At 43.3% G+C, this 23,405-nt stretch overlaps 1 protein-coding gene and 1 long non-coding RNA gene across 37 annotated transcripts in view; one reads left to right on the forward strand and one right to left on the reverse strand.

Annotated features, from left to right (window-relative positions):
• The first annotated feature begins 419 nt into the window (after window positions 1-419).
• Window positions 420-2,568, forward strand: LOC137495584 (uncharacterized). Of its 3 annotated transcripts, none has more exons than XR_015514519.1 (5): window positions 420-492; window positions 594-638; window positions 885-962; window positions 1,388-1,449; window positions 2,079-2,216. It is a non-coding gene; the product is annotated as an uncharacterized LOC137495584 (long non-coding RNA). The 3 variants fall into 3 exon arrangements; XR_015514520.1 differs by lacking the exon at window positions 594-638 and adding an exon at window positions 1,055-1,084; XR_015514518.1 differs by lacking the exon at window positions 594-638 and having other exon boundaries at window positions 2,079-2,568.
• A 1,431-nt stretch (window positions 2,569-3,999) lies between these two features.
• trpm7 (transient receptor potential cation channel, subfamily M, member 7) overlaps window positions 4,000-23,405 on the reverse strand; it is a 53,220-nt gene continuing 33,814 nt past the window's right edge. For 4 of the 34 annotated variants that reach the window (XM_087291480.1, XM_087291484.1, XM_087291490.1 and 1 more), the window contains 17 exons: window positions 22,825-22,957; window positions 21,147-21,331; window positions 20,935-21,067; window positions 17,526-18,040; window positions 14,236-14,318; window positions 14,052-14,130; window positions 13,575-13,642; window positions 11,616-11,641; window positions 11,505-11,530; window positions 10,750-10,794; window positions 10,418-10,483; window positions 8,823-9,106; window positions 8,504-8,586; window positions 7,774-7,979; window positions 5,526-5,577; window positions 5,298-5,404; window positions 4,003-4,893 (listed from right to left, as the gene is read on the reverse strand). In XM_087291480.1, the coding sequence (XP_087147606.1) occupies window positions 4,763-4,893; window positions 5,298-5,404; window positions 5,526-5,577; window positions 7,774-7,979; window positions 8,504-8,586; window positions 8,823-9,106; window positions 10,418-10,483; window positions 10,750-10,794; window positions 11,505-11,530; window positions 11,616-11,641; window positions 13,575-13,642; window positions 14,052-14,130; window positions 14,236-14,318; window positions 17,526-18,040; window positions 20,935-21,067; window positions 21,147-21,331; window positions 22,825-22,957 (2,222 nt within the window). In that variant the 3' untranslated portion in view covers window positions 4,003-4,762. 34 annotated transcript variants of the gene reach the window in all.

The raw sequence follows: 23,405 nt of genomic DNA on the forward strand, positions 1-23,405 counted from the left end.
GCCCACCGGCGTTTTTTGGGTGGCACGCCGCCAGCGGATTACCGTGGGTGGACCGCCGTCGGGACACCAGTGGCTAACCGATGGCCCACCCGGTGATGTTTTTAATGTTGTTGGCTGTTCTGTACCTGATATAAGTACTTTTGTTTAACACTTTTTACATTTAAAACGAATGAGGCACTAAATAAAAATATAGTTATTAATAAAAGCAAAGTTTAGTATATAAAACTACAAGAGGTTTTAAATATAACAGGTTATTATTAAAAAACAAAACAAAATTAAGTTTAAAAATCAAGATTTAATATTAAATGTCATTATTTAATATGTTTATGAATTGTTTAAATGTTTATGTAAATACTGCGTGACTTTAAAGTGTCCATTACCGAGCCCCATTCAAGCACTGCAGCAGAGAGCGTTGTCATGGAAACGGAGCAACGACACGACACCTGACCGTCAACAGCACTTTTCTCATGCGGCAGTTTTCACTAATTTCAGGTAAGTTTAGTCGCTAAAATCACGCAAATGTTACATATAACTGTTTCTGACACTTTTCTTACTGGTAATTGACATATTTCTGTTGAACATGTTTTTTATAGAGACTGTTGTGTCTTTGGAAAAAGTCCGTTAGAGTCTTAGCAGAGGTAACGTTAGCATTAGGCTAAGTTAGCTATTGTTTATAAAAGTGTTGGCTTTTAATTACATTTTATGTGTAGATGAGAAGTTTGACAATGTTTTATTGGAGGTAGTCTACTTTATTTAGCCTAAAATAAGCACTGTACTGTCAACAAGAGCGAATTAAAATGTTAAAGTTAGTACATATGTGTTACTTTGATATTTCACAGTAATGTAAACTAATATTCATTTTAAAGAGTGCTCTGTGGTTTCAGGAGTGACAAAATTACCCCTACAACAGAAGAGAAGAGCCAAGATGAAGGGAGCTAATCACAGAGCTGGAGGAAACACAGGTAAAACTATAATTAACTGTTAAATAGATTAATGTGCATTTTTATAAGAAATCCCTACATTATCATGCATCTGATACATGTCTTGATTGCAGTTATTTTAAAGTTTTGACATCCAAACATAAGTGAGTGGTTTTAAACAATTTTTTACATTGCTTTTCTCAAAGCAGAATTTACAGCGTCAGTGCTCCAGTTCAAAATGTAATATTGTATTCATAATTTGCTGCTGATCAAGCAAGATTTCTTATTTTTATCATGTTTTGTTATTTCAGGATTCATTGTTGAATAGAAAGTTTAAATTGAAAAGTATTTAAATCAGAAATCTTAACTCTCTTCTGATCAGTTTTATGCACCCTTGTTTAATACAAGTATCCATTTCTTAAAATGTGTTAGTAATATATATATATATTTTTATTACTTTTTTCTAGATTTTGGATCGTCCTCCACTCACTCTACCACTTTGTTTTTTCCTTGCCAGACTTCATTTAAGGTAAGTAATTTTATAGTGTCACTTAAAAGTATTCCCAATGATTAATTTTATTAATGTTAATATTAATATCAACTGCATCAAACTAATTAGCCTATTAGAATGATTTCTGAAGGGTCATCTGACACTGGAGTAATGGTGCTAACAAATCAGCTTTGACCTCACACTAATAAAATACATGGTCACATTTTATTTTGATGGTCTGTTTGTTGAATTTAAGCTGCATTGCATCTACATGCCAACTAATTCTCATTAGATTATAAGTAGACTGTTAGGGTTGCGGTTAGGATTGGTGTAAGTTGACATGTACTTGGTAAGTTTCTTATAGTCAGTTAAATGTCTGTTAAAGGAGCAGAATCAACAGATTTTAAGCAGACAGTCTATTAATACTCAAATGGACCATCAAAATAAAGTGTTACCAAATATATTTTAAAATGCATTGAAATTAAAAATCATTATTTTAAACTGTAAAAATATTTCAGTGCTACTTTTAAACTGTAAATTAATGTTATCGATCAAATTAATGCAGTCTTGATGTCCAATAAAAAGACAATAAAAAATACAAACATTAATGTCCATAATGACCTACTGATGATGGACAAAAATAATGACTGATGATTCTGTTATTTCAGGATAAGAAAGAAGCCTGCTACAAGAGAGACAGCGGAAGGGAGCCTCAAAGACATTTTTATTAGGATCTGCTAATCATGAGGGGGCAGACAAAAGAACCTGCATTTTCCTTCAGCTTAATATCAGAGGTCACCACAGCGTAAGGAACTGGATATTACTTTGGCATATGTTTTACACAGCGGATGGCCTTCCAGCTGCAACCCAGCACTGTGAAACACCCATACACTCTCGTATTCACAGACACTTCTACACTATGTTCAAATTCACCTATAGCACAAGTGTTTGGACTGTGGTGGAAACCCACACCAAAACAGGGAGAACATGCAAACTCCACACAGAAATGCCAGCGGACCCAGCCGGGACTCATACCAGCAACCTTTTTGCTGTGAGGTGACAGTCTGAGCCACTGTGCTGCCCCAGTGTAGTTATTAATAACCTCCAGATGTTTTAGTTTGATTTTGTAATAATAATGCACGTTTAGATTTATTGTAATATGTATGTTAATATTTATTCACAATGTAATTTATTTTTATGTTATTTATAATAATGTTAAATGTCATAAGAATGTTATAATTTATTATAATATTATAATAAATAATTATAATAATGTTAAAATATAAATAATACAAATTTATTTATAATGTTTTAATAGTTTATTTTTATAATGAGAAGTCTCAAAGTCTGTCTTTATTATAGAAAACTCATTGTTGAATAGCTACCACTTTACAATAAGGTTGTATGTATTCGTTAATGTATTTACTAACATAATAAACAATACATTTACTACAGTATTTATTCATCTTTGCTAATGTTGGTGAATGGTAAAAAGTTGTTAATTGTTTATTCATGTTAACTCGCAATGTATTAACTAATGTTAACAAGCATGACTGATTTTATTAATGCATTAGTAAATGCTGTACATAAATTATGCTGTACAGGTATTGTTCATATTAGTTCACATTTAAACCATTTACATTACTTATAAAACTACTGTAAAATGTAACTGTTGTATGTATGTTGTTATAATATATTTGTATGTATTTTATATGTATTTTATATTTATTTTGTTATATTTGTTAACGTATGTGTTTTTGAAACATTTCATTATAATCTAAGGGTTTAATGTATGTTCGTTATGCAGTATTATAAATAAATGTTTTAATGATTAAGTATTTTGTACTTGATTTCATTATTGGACATATTTATATTGAATACAATTGTAAAGGCTAATATAATATTTAAAAATGACATGTGGACCGACCGTGGGCCGCCAGCAGACACTTATTTAAAACCAGCGGTGCGATGGCGGACCACCGTCGGAAAAGCGGCGGCAGCCGCTGGTGGGCCGCTGGAATAACGATGAGCAAATTGACGGTGGACCGCGGGCGGCGCCCGCCGGTGGACCGCCAACTTTGCCGCCGGTGGGCCGCCAGTGGCCCGCTGGTCTTATGTTAGCTGGGAAAGCTTTCTCGGGAGTTTTTTAGTAAGAAATTGATCACAAAATATAAAGATATTTTCATTCACACCAAAGATGTAATAATAACAAACTCTTAACTTACAATAATTATTTTAATCGAGTAAACAGCAGCGTCCACACCACACCTGTAGTCATTTTTACCCCTCAGTGAGTAAAACACTAGTATAATCAATCAGTTATCAGGCTCTGGTGAAACTACAGTTACAGAAGTGAAGAGGCTGAATACATGAGTGTTTTATACTGGATATGATGAACTTTGTGACCGTCAATAAAACAGCTTAACTACTGTTCACCAATGATGTAATGAAAACAGTTCAACACACACACACACACACACACACACACACACACACACACACACACACACACACACACACACACACACACACACACACACACACACACACACACACACACACACACACACACACACACACACGAGCTGTAGGTGACTTTTTCAGTGTTTTATTAAATATACAGTAAAAAATGTTTACAGATCCTTTATATCCCCAGCATATTCTCATGTTTGAGCTGACAGAACCGTGCCAGATACATGTATCTATGAGATACACTAGATTAACAGTCTCGCACGATTCTCCAACGACAACGAATGACAAAAGTACCGCTGTAACATTATAAAGTTGAGTTGTGATGGTGTGGCCCGGTTTCAGTGGTCAGCACAATGAAATCACACACACTGCGCTGTCGTTTGCATTGCAATCTGCCCATAATCTAAACAAGATTCAAACATAAATGCATTGATACAGCTCTCCACACGTGGCTCTCTGTACATAAAAACATTCTGTTGGCATACAGCTCTGTACAAAATCTGATAATAGATATATAATGAGCAAGTGTCCTCTGCAAAAAGGTGACAGACATCACGTAAAATTGCTCTTCTTTTATACAAGGCAACTTGTCGTTTAGAATAAATATTTGACTTTATACAGTGATATTGTACCAGTTATTAACCACTTTATAATTTCATACAGACATAGAAATGTTTAAAAAAAATACTTTTAAAAGCTGATAATCCCTGTCATGAAATGTACAGGATAAAATGTGACTTATTAAATTTCATTTGTTCAGAGGCGACGCATTCTTGTATAAAACACGCACACACCAAACACGCAAACGTGCACTTTGTGTTTGTCATCACGTGATTCTCGGCGGCACAGTGCGAGTCCTGCAGGTGTGTGTGTGCGCGGCTCACAGCATTAAGCGCATGGAGGGACGCAGTTCTTTAGTGGCGGCCCCTGCAGGCGGAGAGTGGGACGGGCCCTCGGAGGGGTCATGCTGAAGGGTCAGCTTATCAGGAGTGTAGTCGTTCCGTTTCAGATCTGTCAACAGAAACACACTTAAGAAATGCTACACACACTCAAGGCTTTAGCAAACTAGGACGATTATATTGAGCGATTCGTTTAATAAGCGCAATCTAATGTCACGGAGTGAGTTTGCACGTCCATTCGGCTCACTGCCAGAGAAAAGCGATTGTTGAAAAATGTTATGAAAACATTTAATTGTGATCGATAAACTTCCGTTTATAACATCGTATTATTAAATTCATGCTGAGTTTTGTCCTCTGACGCTTTAAATGCTCTTTAAAGAGACGTGTATTCTGATTGGCTGTCAATGTTTTTAATCTCTTTCAGTCCACCTGGGTTTTGTTTGCTAATATATGACATTTAATCATGCTAGCTACTGTTGTTGGTGTGTTGGAGCTCTGCAATCTCAGGACTCTCACCTGGAAGTTTGAGTTTTCGGCAGCAGGAGTTGCAGTGATGTTTGGCACGGAAGTTTCGAATGGCGTCGTCTCCGAGGTTTGCAGGTCCAAAGATCATATCGTAAGACCTGTGGCAGTCAATAACACAGAGAGAAATAATCGAGTGCATTGTTAGACTAGATCATAGGAATAGTAATGACTTTTAAACAGGTTACGTTTGATTTATTTTCTAGTGTTGGGAAAACTCACCCTTTCTCTCCGCTCTTGATGACCGACGGATCGGTCAGAATCTCACCCACACCTAAAGACAGACAGACGGAGATCAGACAATGTTATAAACGGATTTGATTTTAAGCTCAACGCTTCAAGGGATTAATCATTTAATTAAGAATAATGGTGTTCAGCTTTAATACGTGGCTGTCACTCTGCTGTTCTTGGGCGTTTGGCGCCATCTGGTGACTGAATAACATTAAAGGGACAGTTCACACTCAAATGTAAATTTACCCATTATTTACTCTGCTCAAGTGATTCAAAACCTCTAGGAGTTTCTTTCTCTCGAACACAAAAGAATATATTTAAAAGAACTCTGGAAAACCACTGGTAACCACTGACTTACAGAGTAGAAATAAATCAAATACTGTAGATTTCCAGCATTCTTCAAAATATCTTCTTTTGGGTTCAACAGAACAAAGAAACGCATAAATGAAAGGAGTAAAGTATGAGTAAACGATCACAGAATGTTCATTAATGGGTGAACTAACCCTTTAAGGATGTTAGAGTAGCTGCATTCAGCTGTTTCTGTCTGCAAGCTTTACATTTAATAAAGCATCAGTCAATGATTACGAGGTTTTGTGTCTAATAGGGATGTAATAATCAGAATAATGCACATCCAGCTGGTGCTTATCACAGAATAAACCCTTCAGTCTTCAACTGATAAACCTGTCAGGCTTTATTCTCCAATAACAGGGTATATACAGGAGTCAGAGAGTGACATTTAAAGGGCACCTATGGTGAAAATCTACTTTTCAAGCTGTTTGGACAGACGTGTGTGTAAGTATAGTGTATATACTGTCATGTTGGGGTGAAATAAACACACACAGTCCTTTTCTTTTCAAATTTAACAACATAAAAATGGTGGACCAAATGGAGCGGTTTTCAGATCGACCGCAACCTGACCAATATTATATATTATATCCCCCCGCCCACCAATATTGACTGACATTAAGTCATATCATTATTGATAATAAGTACTCTAGTAATGCATATAATCATATCAATAAGACAGGACGAGCGCAAAGCAATAAAAGGTCTGTTCAGTTTGCTAGAATCATCATCAGACGTGATCAAGAGTGAGTTTGAGAGTTTAACATGTTTTAAAACGTGTGCACGTGTGTAATGAAGTACAGCCATTCACTTCATCAGCACAGCCGCGTGTCTCTCTCTGTGTGTGTGTGTGTGTGTGTGTCTACGCTATGTGTGAGTGTGTGTGTGTCTGTCTGCACTGTGTGTGTGTGTGTGTCTATGCTTTGTATGTGTGTGTGTGTGTCTGTCTGCACTATGTGTGTGTGTGTGTGTGTGTCTATGCTTTGTATGTGTGTGTGTGTGTGTGTGTGTGTCTATGCTTTGTATGTGTGTGTGTGTGTGTGTGTGTGTGTGTGTCTGCGCTATGTGTGTGTGTGTGTGTGTGTCTATGCTTTGTATGTGTGTGTGTTTGTGTCTGCGCTATGTGTGTGCGTAAACTCATTGTTGTAACTCCACAAAAAACGCATCAGATACTGATGGTAAAGTTCTCACTGAAGTATTTCTCACAAACGTTACGTGAGATCTGCTTCCTGAGGCAGCCGAGGGCGGTGATTGAGGCATGTTGCTGACAGGCATGTGGGAACGGTGTGCGGGGATGACTAGTCTTAAAGGCCCAGTGCAAAAAAACAGCAACAACCTTTTCCCAGCTATAATACAGACACTTCAGACAGATATAATAAATACTCTGACGGGTGTTTCGAGCTGAAACTTTACAAACACATTCTGGGGACACAAAATACTTATTTTAATCTGAAAAAAGGGGTGACCTATGTGCCCTTTAATACATTCAGACCCCACCACCACTGTAGGTAACATTGGCAACACTTTAACTAACAGTATATTTACTAAATACTAACTGTACGAAACATGAAACTAAAACATAATTCATAAGCTGAATAGAAACGCTAATCCAGCAGGGGGCGCCTACAGAACTGCAGTGTTGCCTTGGCAGCGTGGTGTCCAGTCTAGTTTTAGATGATTAGTGTTCAAAAACAACGCAGCACCCCAACATTAGCAGATCAAACTCATTGTACAGTAGACTGATAGTTAAAGTGACACTCATTTGAGACGGTGCGGCTCTCAAATCTCTATTAATTGATTCATCATCTTTTAATACGGTAAGACTCCGCGAGCAGCGCTGGATGTGCATTACCCCATATGTGTAACCTGCTGACGTGTGTGTTTAGACACAAACCCTGCAGGTCCAGCACCAGCAGCTCTCCTCGTGTGTATTCATACGTCCAGTGGCTGAAGGCCAGCATGGTTTCCTCCAGAAGGTTGGTCGGCACTATTTCATCTCCGTTGTTGTTGTTAAACTTGCGGAAATCTCCAGTGATGCACTCCTCGATGGCGAACCACTGACCGGCAGAATGACAGTACAGCAGGAAGACCTCCAGGAACCTGCAGCCCACAGCGGAGAACCAGGAGAGTTCAGGAAACCAAGACTAAACTACAGCTCACATGTAGAGTATCAGGACAGCACCTCATTTAAAATGCTGAACTGCAATAAACCTGTAAAAGCACTGGCAGGAGGGTGTCATGATGGCGCAGTGGGTAGCACGATCGCATGTTCTGCCCGTGTTGGTGTGGGTTTCCTCCGGGTGCTCCGGTTTCCCAAACACATGCGCTATAGGGGAACTGATCAACTACACTGGCCGTAGTGTATGAGTGAATGAATGTGTATGGGTGTTTCCCAGAGCTGGGTTGCAGCTGGAAGGGCATCCATTGTGTAAAACATATACTAGAATAGTTGGCGGTTCATTCCGCTGTGGTGACCCCTGATGAATAAAGGAACTAAGCTGAAGGAGAATTAGTGGATGAACGCTGGCAGTGAACACACCCTCGCATCAGTGTGTGTGTGTGTGTGTGTGTTAAAGCGTATGTTGGGTTGTGTGTGATGTTCATGAAGCGCTGGTATTCAGTACCTGGGCGAGTACGGGATGGTTTTGGGTCGGATCTGATTGAAGGCAAACGTGAGTTTCTGAGCTGCTCTCTGCTGCTGAATTTCCTGCTCACACACACACACACACACACACACACACACACACACACACACACACACACACACACACACACACACACACACACACACACACACACACACACACACACACACACACACACACACACACACACACACAAGTTCATTATTACAATGTTTAATTCATTTTTGTAAGGCAGTGTGTGTGCGAGTGTGAATGTGTGTGTGTGTGTGTGTGTGTGTGTGTGTGTGTGTGTGTGTACCCTGAGGCAGAGGTGCAGCACCGTCTCCTCCCTGTAGATGGTCTGCCAGGTGTTGACCACCTCGGGCAGGAAGGACTTGACGATGTACAGGTGTCCGGGCTTCAGGATGTCGTACTCGGACCACGTGCAGAGCACCTTGAGCGCGCGCCGCAGCCCCCCGCCCATCTCCTCCTTACTGAGGAACTCGATCTTCGCACAGAGCCCGCGCTGAGCCCACGACGACATGCTGTTATTGATACTGCCGGGGGAGCTCTCCTCCAGACGATACACACTCACCGGCTCACCTGCAGAACACACACACACCACAGCAGAGTCACACACACACACACACACCACAGCGGAGTCATACACACACATACACTCTCCTCCAGACGATACACACTCACCGGCTCACCTGCAGAACACACTCACACCACAGCAGAGTCACACACACACACACCACAGCGGAGTCACACACACACACACACTCTCCTCCAGACGATACACACTCACCGGCTCACCTGCAGAACACACACACACCACAGCGGAGTCACACACACACACACACACACTCTCCTCTAGCCGATACACACTCACCGGCTCACCTGCAGAACACACAACACAGCAGAGTCACACACACACACACACACACACACACACTCTCCTCCAGACGATACACACTCACCGGCTCACCTGCAGAACACACACACACACACACCAAAGCGGAGTCACACACACACACACACCACAGCGGAGTCTCACACACACACCACAGCGGAGTCTCTCACACACACACACACACTCCTCTAGACGATACACGCTAACCGGCTCACCTGCAGAACACACACACACACACACACACACACACCACAGCGGAGTCTCACACACACCACAGGAGTCACACACACACACACTCCTCTAGAGGATACACAGTCACCAGCTCACCTGCAGAACACACACACACCACAGCAGAGTCACACACACACATGCAGCATGCATGCACACAAAGACAGACAAGCATACACACACACACACGCATGCACACACGAATACAAATACTTGCACACAAACACACACAGACTTGCGCACACACATACACTCACACACACAACCGCACTTGCATAAACACACACATGCATGGGCACCCACACAAACACACAGACTTGTGTGCACACATAAACTAGCATACACACACACACACAGACCCGCGCACACACTCAGACACACAGACAGATAGACTAGCATACACACACACACACACACACACACACACACACACACACACACACACGTACAGACTCACTCACTCACTCACTCACACATACGCACGCACGCACAGACTCACGCATGCGCACACACACACGCGTGAGCACACAGTACCAGCAGCTCTCTGTAGTTGTGGGCGGGGTCTATACAGGTCTTCAGCTGGGCGCTGCAGGATGAGCTCAACACACAGGCTGAGTCAGGCCCAGCTGCACTCTCCAACATTTCCTGCGGTATCTCCCTCTGCTGTAGGGGACAACCCCAGCCCTGACCTCAACCCTATTGAGCCGCCCACAACTACAGCAGCAAAGCATGATGGGAACGAGAGACAGGAGGGCAGGAGTGTGTCTTACCTCTAGGGGGCACCGGGGTGAAGGGGATGCTCTGAGACAACCGCATCAGGTTATTACGCTCCACCGCTAACACACACACACACACACACACACACACACTGATGTCAGTACACATCACAGGAGCTGCTGCCACACGCCTGATTTAAACCCAAACCACACACCTTCAGCTCACATTCATCTCTGTACAGCGCTTTCCACAATAATGACTGTTCACACACATTACAGCGCGCGTGTGTGTGTGTGACTGATGCATTGTGGGTCGGGTTTAAACCAGGACATATTTCTGCTTCCAGGACACTGAGATTACCATGAGGAACCACACAAACACTCACCCGAGTACTGATAACTCTCCATGGGCTTGAATGGAGAACCGATCGCTACACACACACACACACACACACAACAACAACAACAACAAGTGAACATAAGCAACACAATGCACAAGAGTGTTAGAGAATAAGTCCTGAAGTGAGGGTTAAATCCATATATGAATTCCTCTGTATCCGTGTCAGTGTGTGTGTGTGTGTGTGTGTGTGTGTGTGTGTCTGCAGCAGCGCGTCCCCATAACACACGTCTCTTTGAGGACACTGGAGTACACTACTGACAGACACACTACAGTAATGAGTGCAGCGCTGGAGCAGGCCAGCAGGGGGCAGACACTTACAGTCCTTACGCGCACCCAGGTGTGTGTGACGACCAGCGTACAGACCTGCTGTAGAGGAAACACACACACACACACACACACACACAGAGTGAGAAAATGAGAGTGCGCGTCAGAATAGGCAGGTTCAGTCATGATCAGTTGTATTTTAGACATGATCTCAGCCTGAACACAACAGTACTGATGACATTAGAATATATAACACACACACACACACACACACACATATTTAAATATATGTAAAATATGTGCGAGCTGTTATTCTGTATGCAGTTAATAATGGGGATTAATGGTTGAACATTAGTAAATATAATGCAGAACACTGCTGTTTCTCCTCTGTTACACTGCGTTCAGCACAGAGCAGGTCTACATGTACAGCCTGGATGATGATGATGATGAAGATGAAGATGATGAAAACACACTCACTGTTAGAGGCGTCGTCTCCTGGACTCCTGAACAGCAGAGAAACACAGCACAATCACTCAATAATCAATCTCACATGATCAAACTGATCATAACACAAGCGGCTCTACTCACAGCTTGCTGGACTGAGCGGACTTCCCCTGCGGATGGAAGATAAACCCAGTTATGATGCGTGTCTGATGATAACGGTTATACAATACCGTCACACTGAAGGCTTCATCAGTCTTTATAGCTCACAGGTGAATGTGTGGCTCGCTGCTACAGGTGCAGTGTGAAGGATTGACCCACATATCCAAAATACTGCAGAGTTTACTCATGCCGGTTGCCAGATTGATGACAAGCAGGAATCTGCAGACATTTTCTGCCAATTCTGCGCAGAATATTGTTGAAAATCTGCGGATTTATGCGAAAGTCTCATAACTAAAAACCTAATGTATGAAATAAAACAAATACCTCTCGATTACGTTTAATGTTTACAACGCAGATCCACTTTATTTGGTAAACAGAGCAAGTCTCATATAATATCTCGACTGGAAGACAGAAAACATGACGGCATTGTACAAAATAATAGATCAACATTTTCACATTAGTCGATAATATTACTGAAATTAATTTAAAACTGAATAAATATAGATCTACACACATTTACTCCAGTAAATAAACAGGATTGATGACGGGCTGAACATCTGCGTGTGGGCCTACTGATGATCCAGTCTGACACTGTGAGCTTCTCAGCTAATGTTGATGAGTGTAATATCTGTACTGTTTGCTCATTAAACACCAGCTCAAGTGTATTTCTATAACTGAGAGGCTGCTTCTGTCCTGCAGAGGGCGCATCTACAGCCCAGTCCTCACACATGTTGTTTTCACATGCTAAGACTCAGATGAAGGAGGAAGTGGTTCTTCTACATAGGAATCGCTGTCAGAACATCCGAATGTTTCTGTTTTATGTTTATAATTGTTTAAATCCAACAGCTTATACAGAAATCCAAAAGTGTTTGCTCATAAAGGGGAGAAAGTTCAAGAAACTGGCTGAAAATGGACTAAATGTGGCATTTAATAAACATTTATTCAATACATCCACATGTGCAAACTTTTAAAATGGGATAATTAGTCTGACAGCACCAGTGCAGATTATATACAGGCCTATGTGTGTGTTAATGTGTAATATAGTCATCAGATCCAAACACCAGCACACATATATACAACATCCAGGAGAATATAATAATCTAATATGATATAATAATGAGATCTCCATCTTATTTTGAAATAATCTTTATAGCGTTTCCGCAGAATAAACAACCGTAACGTGCACCTCGAGATGTCTGCTGATGATAAACTCATCCACTGAACCACACAGAAACAGACCCAAAACTAGGCGGTTATTATCGTGGAGCTCTTCCCTCTTATAAACACACGTTAATAATGGAGACTGTGTGTTCACTTCCGTATGTTTTCATCTGTTATGTCTGGGAGAAATCCACACGAGGAAAAACTACAGTAATGTATAATAAACACGTTTTACACAGCAAAAAATGCTTTTCTTACTTTGATTTTGTGTCTTGTTTCTAGACCAAATATCTAAAAGTTCTCAAATCAAGAAGCATTTTCTACACAAGCAAAATATGTTGTCTTGTTTTAAGAAATAATAAACCAAAATGTAGTGAATTTTTCCTTAAATCAAGCTAAATAATCTGTCAATGGGGTCAGCAAAACAATCTTACGTCAAAAGGAAAAGCAAGATTATTTTGCTGACCCCATTGACAGATTATTTAGCTTGATTTAAGGAAAGACTCACTTTATTTTGGCAGATTATTTCTTAAAACAAGACAACATATTTTGCTTGTCTAGAAAACGCTTCTTGATTTGAGAACTTTTAAACACACACTCATCAGCATCACTGTCAGATCTCTGAACACACAGGATGATGTCTTCAATCTAGAGTCAGAAACTCACACACACTCACACACACACACAGCAGCTCTATCTGTCATCTAGCAGCCGTCCCTGAGGGAAACCCGTTCACACACAGCTCACACCACACTAAACATTCTGAACGTGTGTTTGACTGACCAGCAGCAGATCCTCATATCGAGAGACGTCCTCCAGCGACACGCGCGTCCTCTCCTGCTTACTGAGTGCTGAAACACACACACACACACACACACACACACACACACACACACACGCACGCACGCACGCACGCACGCACGCACGCACGCACGCACGCACGCACGCACGCACGCACGCACGCACGCACGCACGCACGCACACACGCGCACACACACGCGCACACACACGCGCACACACACACACACGCACACACACACACACACGCGCACACACACACACACACACACACACACACGCGCACAGATAGACAAACATGCACAAGCACACAAACACAGAGAGTGACTCCATCAGTGTGTGAGATGCTCTTCAGATGTGTGTGTGTGTGTGTGTGTGTGTGTGTGTGTGTGTGTGTGTGTGTGTGTGCTCATCAGTTAATGTTTACAGCATTCACTGGTGTTGCTCAAGGTTTACACTCACTGGACTCTGGATGCAGGAGCGAAGGGTTTCTGTCCAACTCTGTGAAGCCGGCGTAAGAGTTCACCGTCCGCATGTTACCCTGCAGGAGCGTGCGCACACACACACACACACACACACACACACACACAGGTCAGCACTGCGGAGAACACACACAGGACATCCAGAACTCTGGATCTACACTGACCACATCGCGGGTCTTTCTGGATGGACTGCTGACAGCGCTCTCCTTAGGGATTGACCTTTGACCCTCAGGCTCATCCTTGTGACCTTTGAAGAAAGAGAGACAGTGGTTTAGGGTCAGTTCACGCACACATCCCTCATTATTCACTCTCCCTCTAGTGGTCATCGACATTTATGTTGGAAGATGTTTTGAAGAATGCTGAAAACCTGTAACCACTGACATCCATCTATAGCAGGCAAAATTACCTCTATGGGAGTCAATGGTGACCGGTTTCCAACATTCTTCAAAATATCTTCTTCTGTGTTCAACAGAGTAAAGACACAGGTTTAGAACCAGAGTAAATGATGTCGGATTTTTCTTTTTTGGGTGAACTATCCCTTTTAAACCTTTTCCCTCTGGTTTCCAACATTCTTCAAAACATCTTCTTTTGTGTTTAACAGTAAAGAAACTCAAGTAAAGGGCGAGTAAATAATGACTGAGTATTCATTTTAGGGTGAACTGTCCCTTTAAACCCCTGACCAGCACCAGCCCAGGTTAGTTCAGTCCACCACACATGTACACACACACACACACACACACACACACACACACACACACACACACACACACACCCCTTTATTCTGTCCCGCGGGGGTGTTTAGTATAAGGCACCGGCTGTGATCAAACACTGACAGAGGTTAAAGGTCACCCATCTCACAGGCCCTGATATACTGCAAATACAGCAGCACCAATCAGAATCCATTTCTCATGTGTAATACAGCCCTGAGCAGCAGGGTTCACACAAACAGCACTGATTACACCGACGAATATTCCCGACCTAAAATGAAGAGGAAAACAGCGGCGTTATTTAACGCTAAACTAAGGAAGCTGGACTTCATTAATTGGGGCAGATACTCATACAGTGTTCAGATTCCTCCCATCTGCATTGTTAATGTGAAATAAGATTATATTTGCATTTATAAAGGTTTCTCTTCATCATTTAGAGTAGGAGTGCTCAACCCTGCTCCTGGAGATACAGGCTGACTCTCAATATGTGTTCTTCAGTGCTCGCGTAGCATCATCATCATCATCATCATCGACCATCATAGATCAGGTCCAAAACTCAAGTCCACAAGAACGGAGGACACCTAAAACTCCCCGCCGCATGTGTTCTTGATATTGAGGATGCACCGATGCAGACTTGAGTGCAAAACTCGCTCAAGAAGAGCCGGAAGTCGTTGCGAATGAATAAAAGAGGTATGAAGCGCAGCATTTAATACAGATTTATTATTATAGCTCAGAGAGATCACTGATTTACCTCAGGAGTTTCCCTAAAGGAGACGGTGAATATAAACATCAGCATGAAGATCTTGATGAAGGCATGAACTATTTGCTAAATTCGTCTTGAAATCTGCTTTTTTATTGTGCAAATTATATCTGTAAGAGTTTTGTGCATGTTATATACAGCAGAAGTCAGAATTATTCACCCCCATAAATGTTTTCTTCTGTTTTAAATATTATCCAGATGATGTTGAACAGATTCAGGAAATGTTTACAGTATGTCTGATAATATCTGTTCTTCTGGAGAAAGTCTGATTTGTTTTATTTCGGCTAGAATAAAAGCAGCTTTTAATTGTTTAAACACCATTTTAAGGTCAATATTATTTTACTTTATTTGTATTATTATACTTTAAGCTATATTTGTTTCTGATAGTCACCAGAACAAACCATCATCATAGAATAACTTGCCTAATTCCCCTAACCTGCCTCGTTACCCTAATTACCCTAGTGAAGCCTTTACATGTCACTTTAAGCTGTATAGAAGTGTCTTGAAGAATATCTAGTCTAATATTATTTACTGTCATCATGACAAAGAGAAAATAAATCAGTTATTAGAGATGAGTTATTAACACTGTTATGATTAGAAATGTGCTGGAGAAATCTGCTCTCAGATAAACAGAAATAAGGGAAAAATAAACAGGGGGCGAATAAAAAAGATAATAAATTGTTGTATGAATGCTGTAATGCTTAAATAATTTTCCATTAATAATGTGTGAAGATCATGTGCCCATCAGCATCTCATTCCTCAGAGGACGCTCTCTGTTCTCTCGCTCTCCTGAGTTTGTTCTTCTGCACTGACCTGGCAGCAGTGATCTCCACAAGAACACAAGTCCAATCTCTGCATTCCTGGAATCCAAATCTTCCTGCAGATTTCAGTTGCACCCATATCACACCTGTCTGTAATGATCAGCGCGGTTCAGGTCCTCATTTAACGGTTCAGGTGTGTTTGATCAGGGCTGGAGCTGAACTCCAGGTAGATCTCCAGGAGCAGGGATGAGCACCACTGATCTACAGTCCTGCATTAAAGATGACGGAGAAGACTTTATATAATTAAGACTTAAGAGATATTTTGATAAGCGGGAGGTCATGTTTAAGAGCCCCTGTTATGTGTTAACCGTGATCCTCCATGCGGTGTGTGCCGCAGCTTTAGGTGAGGGAAACGGAGAAGAACACTGAGCAGAAGACTGCTGTTCCTCACCAAAATCAAGAGCTTCGACAGACTCGGTGTACATTAGGATCTTCAGCCGTTTCCTTTGACACAATCTACACTGTAAAAGCGCTATATAATAAACACGAGTTAAACTGAACAGAATCTTCCTGACAGCTGGACCAAACATTGATCTGGAAAACTCAGAGCAACCACCGCAGATCAGCGTTACGATGATGGAGAGGTTCAGGCATACTGGATCACTGGCATGATCAGGTCAGATCACATGCAGATTACATGAAAACAGAAGTGTTCTTCACTCTACATGTACATCAGCCTGGTGTTGGAGACCCCCAAAACCAAATCATGACCTGTTATGATGCAGAACAGGGGCTGCTGAACATGACAGAGCAAACTGTCTGATACTCCCTGACCTGGAGATTTCTCTTTTCTGTCAAACTGACCACAGCGCACTCTCAGAGCGGTCTAAAATGACAAGACTGAGCAGTATATCAGGGCCTGAACACACACACACACACACTGGGACAAGCAGATGGGGTCAAGGGTCACAGGTAGGCCGGGGGTTTTGCTCCACATTTCCCAGATAGCCAGCAGTGGACCGAAGCCAAACCTCGGGCTGTGTGCGGGCTTCTGCAGCAGCTCCTCGGGGGCCGGAGAGAAGGGAGCGGTGTGTGTGTGTCAGACGGCTCTTCATCCGCACTGAAGCCCAGATTGACGAATCCCTCACACTCGGCCTCACTGACGACCAGCAGCGGCACGCCTGCGTCGCTCGGCACACTCACACACACACACTCCTCACACTCACCCACGAACGCCCCGAACTCCTCCGGCGGCGCCTGCAGGTCCTGCTGCTGCGGCAGCGGCGTGCTGAGGAAGAAGCTGGCGGCGGCAGCCGGAGCGCTGGAGAGATGTTCCTGGTGTCCGCGGCGGCGCATCTGCGGTGTCTGCACACCGTCTGCAGTGAGTGAAGCATGAGGAAGCCCCGCCCCCTGCACAGCCTCAACCCCGCCCCCAAACAGAGAGTCCGCCATGCTATTGGGCGGCATGAAGGCCACGCTGCAGCGCACCAGAGCGCCGGGTTTGGACGGCGGCACGGCCTCGGGCGCCAGGTTTCGGGACACGCTAAGCTCACGTGTGATCTGGTTGTGCACTTTGCTGGCTTCAGATGCGCGCTGGGCCGTCAGAGCCTTCAGGGTGTCCACCGTCAGCGCAGACAGATCCTGCAGGTGCCCGATCTGAGAGTCCAGCGTGTGCAGAGAGCGCTTGATGAAGTTCACCTTATTTCCAACCTCCTTCAGCTGCACACACATCGTCTCCACCCTGAAACACACACACACACACGCACACACACACACACACACACACACACACACACTTTTGTGAATTGAGTCTTTGTCTTGTTTATAGTTTAACTATCATTCATTCACTTTCTTTCGGCTTCGTCCCTTTATTCATCAAGGGTCACAACAGTGGAATGAACCGCCAACTAGGGTTGGGCATTGTCGACCAATTTGGCATCCTGCTATGTCTAATGTGAAACATCGCGATGGATGATGGCATCGTCATCATGTTGGGGGAGTGTTTGACAGTGCGCGCGACGAGTCTGAAGAGCCAGGCGGGATCCAGGGGTGAGAAGGGTGCGCGACCTAAGCCTGGTTTATACTTCTGCGTCAGGTGACCGGCGTAACCCACGCCGCAGGCAACGCACGTGGCTGTGCATTTATACTTCTGCTGCTGTCTCTGTCGGTCTGCATTTACACTTCTGAAACGCTAATGGGCAGTGAGGTGTTAATAATCCTCTGTGTCGAGTTTCTTCGCTGATGTTTTGTTTTTCCTGAACACTTCTGGGATGTACAAGTGGCTCAAACTCGCTCATGTTGAGGCAGGAACTGGCGGACGTGCAGCAACTTTAACTATGAGGTAAACACAAAACAAAACTTTCCATCCGGAGCTCCTTCACGGGACTCCACACTTGTAAACAATCGCTCCATCGTAATCGCGCCAATCGTGCGGCTCTCGGTCCCGCCCAGACTCATCACAGATACCAAGCCGACCAATCACAGAGCTTGCGCTACTTGTCGTTGCGACGTGTAGTTACATTTTTTGAGAGGTATGGCGATGGCGGCCATGGCGAAGGGCTATGCGTCAGCGCCGTAGCATACGCCGAAGTATAAATCAGCCTTTATTCGAGGACCAGCAGGGAGACGTGCGTGTGTGTGTGTGCGTGTGTGTGTGTGTGTGTGTGTGTGCGCGTGTGTGTGTGTGTGTGTGTGTGTGTGTGTGTGTGTGTGTATGGCTGTGGTCATGTGATGTGGATGGAGGGCTGTTCAGAAATGCTAGGTAAAACAGTGTGGATGTGGATCTTTTTCATTCTAAAATGCCATTTTAACGGGGCCTGAGTGTGTGTTTTTCCCGAGCGGGTTTGTGACCAGGGCAGGGTGGAGGAACGGCTATGCCGGATCAGCATCTTGTTGTCTATTGGCCATCGGTGATGGATGATGGCATCATCTATCGGCCCAACCCTACCGCCAACTATTCCTGCATATGTTTTACACAGCGGATGCCCTTCCAGCTGCAACCTAGTACTGGGAAACACCCATACACACTCATACACTATGGCCAGTTTAGTTGATCAGTTCCCCTATAGCGCAGTGTTTCTCAACTGGTGGTCGCGGGAACATTTTCAGTGGGTCGCGGAGTGTGTGGTCAAAAATACAACAATAGTTTAGTTTCTAACTTATTTTGACTTTTATTTTGAAATGCGTGCGTGACAACCCTACTGTTTGACATGTGAAATTTCATTTAATTAAAGCAACAAATATATTAAAGCGCAAGTACAACCCCAAATATGTGAAGTATGGATTTACATATATTGATGGCAAAACAGACTCAAAGCCTCAGTGTATCATCTCTTGTGAGAGCACCACACAATTTAACACAAAACCTGCTGAATGAAAAGACATTCAGAAACCAGACAACATGTTTTATTAACTGTTTAGTTCATGGTAACTGAATCTTTCCTTACCATAACCACTGTTTACAGTAACTGCTTGTTTTACTCTGTAATATTTCTATAATTTGATATATTTCGTTAAATGTCAGCAATAAAAGATTGTTTATTTGTAAGTCTTAATGATGTTATGATTTATCATCACTACTTGTGTTTGGGAACAAATAAATACAAATTAATCATAATTTCTAAAACTGTATTATAGTTCCTAAAAATTTGGGTGGCGGCTTGATGACCATGTGAAAGTGTGAGTCCCATGGCCAAACCAGTTGAGAACCCCTCCTATAGTGCATGTGTTTGGACTGTGGGGGAAACCGGAGCACCCGGAGGAAACCCACGCCAACACGGGAGAACATGCAAACTCCACACAGAAACACCAACTGACCCAGCCGAGACTCAAACCAGAGACCTTCTTGCTGTGAGGCCACAGTGCGACATTTTTGTGTCTCCCAAATGTTCTGTTCGTAAGGCTTATAAGTGCTTTAAATAATCAAGAGTTTTAATCCAGCTGCTTTATGTGCATTCAGGATGTGTGTATAAAAAATGAGCTGCATCAAAAAATCAACACATAAATGTTGAAAATGAGCATGAAAACTGAGTAGGAAGGACTTTAAGAAACGATGAGCATAAGCTGCGCTGGACACACTTTTACTGAACAAACTCCAGCATGTGCAGCAGTACAGGTCATGTGATGTTGTTCTGAGAGGTCATGTGATGATGGGTAATCCAGCAGGCTGAGCACACTGTAGAGCGTCTGACATGTTGATTTGCTCATTGTTAATCGCCGTGAGCGTCTCAGCATGACTGTTATTATATTAGTAATGAGCTGCGGCACTGTCCAGAGCGTCTCACGTCTTCAAACACCACCGCGCGGTCACTGCGCGTCGGCATCGTCTTCTGAGGTGACAGTCATTTATTAAATATGGAAAAGAGTGACGCAGCTGCTCCTGCCGCAGTACACTCAGTCTTTACTGGTGATGTTGGGCTCCAGTTCATCAGGGAGTGCTGAATCTGCTCTCTTTGACTGGATGGATGGAGACGCTGCTTTATTCACACGGCTTACATGCCGTACTCCGGTTAATCCACATTTTAGGACGGAAACACAGCTAATGATCACCAAAATAACTGATGTACATTTTTCCCAAAATCCATCAGCGCTAGTGTGTGTGTGTGTGTGTGTGTGTGTGTGTGTGTGTGCTCTGACCTGTCGGATGTTAGTCTGATCCTCTCGTCGCTGCCGGAGTGGAACTGATCGTCTTTCTCATGGAAATACGTCTCCACACACTGCTCCTCGAAGTCATGCAGCTTCTTCTGGTCCTCCTCGGTCAGGAACAGCTCTGAGGAAACACCACAGTCAGACACGCGCACACACACACACACACACACAGACTGCAGTAGTAGTGTAAAGCGTGTTACTGGGCCCGTAGGTGCTGCTGTCCTTCTTCCTCTTCCTGCAGATGGAGCTGAGGAGCGAGGCGGCGTGGCTCAGCAGGATCAGCGGTGGCGGCAGGATGGGCTTATCATGATACGCTAGGATGAAGTGATAGCGCTGATACTTCCACACCAGGTTAGAGATCGACTTCACCTGCAGGTACACGTTACTGCGGAGAGATAAACACGTCACACACACACACACACTCAGACGCACTCTCACACACACTCGAGCATGGTTTACACTCGACGCGTCCGCTAGTTTGCGGGAGTGTGTGTGGTGAATGTGACGTCATCGTGGTGTTTGCGGATGTTCGCTTTGGGCTGGCGGTGCGCATGGTTTATTCTGAGACTGGAGTGAAGTGTGCACGGCGCCGAGTTTGATCTGAGTTGATCATGAAGCACTCTGCAGAGATTTAGTCTGGAACAGAACGCCTGAACACACTCCTGATCATACACACAACCTGATGAGCAATACTTCCTGCCTATAAACTGCAGCAGCAGGCGTGGGGAAGAGGACAGATTCTGTTAAAGGTTTGGGAAAACCCGAGGGATGAGTCTGTTAAAGCCAAAAGAGAAGCGGAGAGCCAGAACACCATCCAGAACCTGATTCTCCAGCAGTCACGGCTCTACACTGATGCTGGTGTTTCATCTAGAGTTTAAAACTGTTTAACAGAGCCAAAACTCACATGAAGAACAGAATGATCTCTCTGATGACTGAAACGCTTATTATCAGCAGTTTACAGCGTCCTGATGCTGATCCTCTGGGCTTTACTGCTGATGATGGTCAGGAGTGTTGGAGAGGACAGACACTAGCCAGACAGTGATGTGGGGACTGTGCAGCGCGCCACATCTCATTCAACATCGCTATTCTATTCAGTAAGTGCACTCGTGCCGTAATAATAAAGAATATATGTGTAGAGTAACTCATGTTCTGCTGTCAGTAATATTGTAATAAACTTTAACAGGGAAAACTGTCTGAGATATGAACAACAGCAGCTGATGTAGCAGAGTTAGATTTAAAACATCTTCAATAGTTATAAAACCCTTAAAATCATTCAAATCATTTAGAAAAACAACTAAAATAATTAGTTTAATAATAATGAAAGAGATACCAGTACGGTCAGTTTCTTTTCAGCGCCCCCTGTGGTTTTAAAGAATATCACAACAGTGAACACGGCAAGTACAAATCCAGCTCTCAGATCCACACTCAGAAACTCACACACACACACACACACACACACACACACACACACACACTCACACACACTCACACACACTCACACACACTCACACACACTCACACACAATCACACACACACAATCACACACACACACACACACACACACACACACACACACACACACAATCACACATACACACACACACACACACACACACACACACACAAATCACACACACACACACAATCACACACAATCACACACAATCACACACAATCACACACAATCACACACAATCACACACACACAATCACACACAATCACACACAATCACACACAATCACACACAATCACACACAATCACACACACACACACACACGCACACTCACACACAATCACACACACAATCACACACACACAATCACACACACACACACAATCACACACACACAATCACACACAGACGCGCACACTCACTTGAAGAAGGCGATCAGCAGGTTGACCATCAGGATGTACTGGACGAACAGATAAACGGCCTGCAGCAGCGGCGTCAGCCACACACCAGTCGTACACAGATCCCGAACATGTTCCTCACTCGAGTTCGCACACACTGCAGAAACACACACACACACACACACAGAGACAAACACACACACAGACACACACACACACACACACACACACACACACACACACACACACACACACACACACACACACACTTCATTTCAGTATCTCTGATACCAAATCACTACTTTCACAACAGTACTAGAGCTAAAAACAGAGCCTGAACTGAAAATAAAGTCACAACATGATCCTTTACTGGACAGAAATGCTCCTGAAGAGCCGCTATTATGCAAAGATGACTTAAATAAGCTCAACTTTAAGCGCTGATGGAAGCGTCAGCCAATCAGATCGCTGTATGCAAATACACCAGCTAGACAGTGGCCTATTGCTGACTGAATTTCATTGGCTGTCGCTGCTATGATGATCGCTTCAGACACGCCTTCAGTCAAGCGTTGACGCTGAAGCCCCGTGTGAATGGAGCGTAATGCTCA

The sequence above is a fragment of the Danio rerio genome, chromosome 18 (assembly GCF_052040795.2).
Source record: "Danio rerio strain M-AB ecotype USA chromosome 18, GRCz13ab, whole genome shotgun sequence".
NCBI classification, from domain to species: domain Eukaryota; kingdom Metazoa; phylum Chordata; class Actinopteri; order Cypriniformes; family Danionidae; genus Danio; species Danio rerio.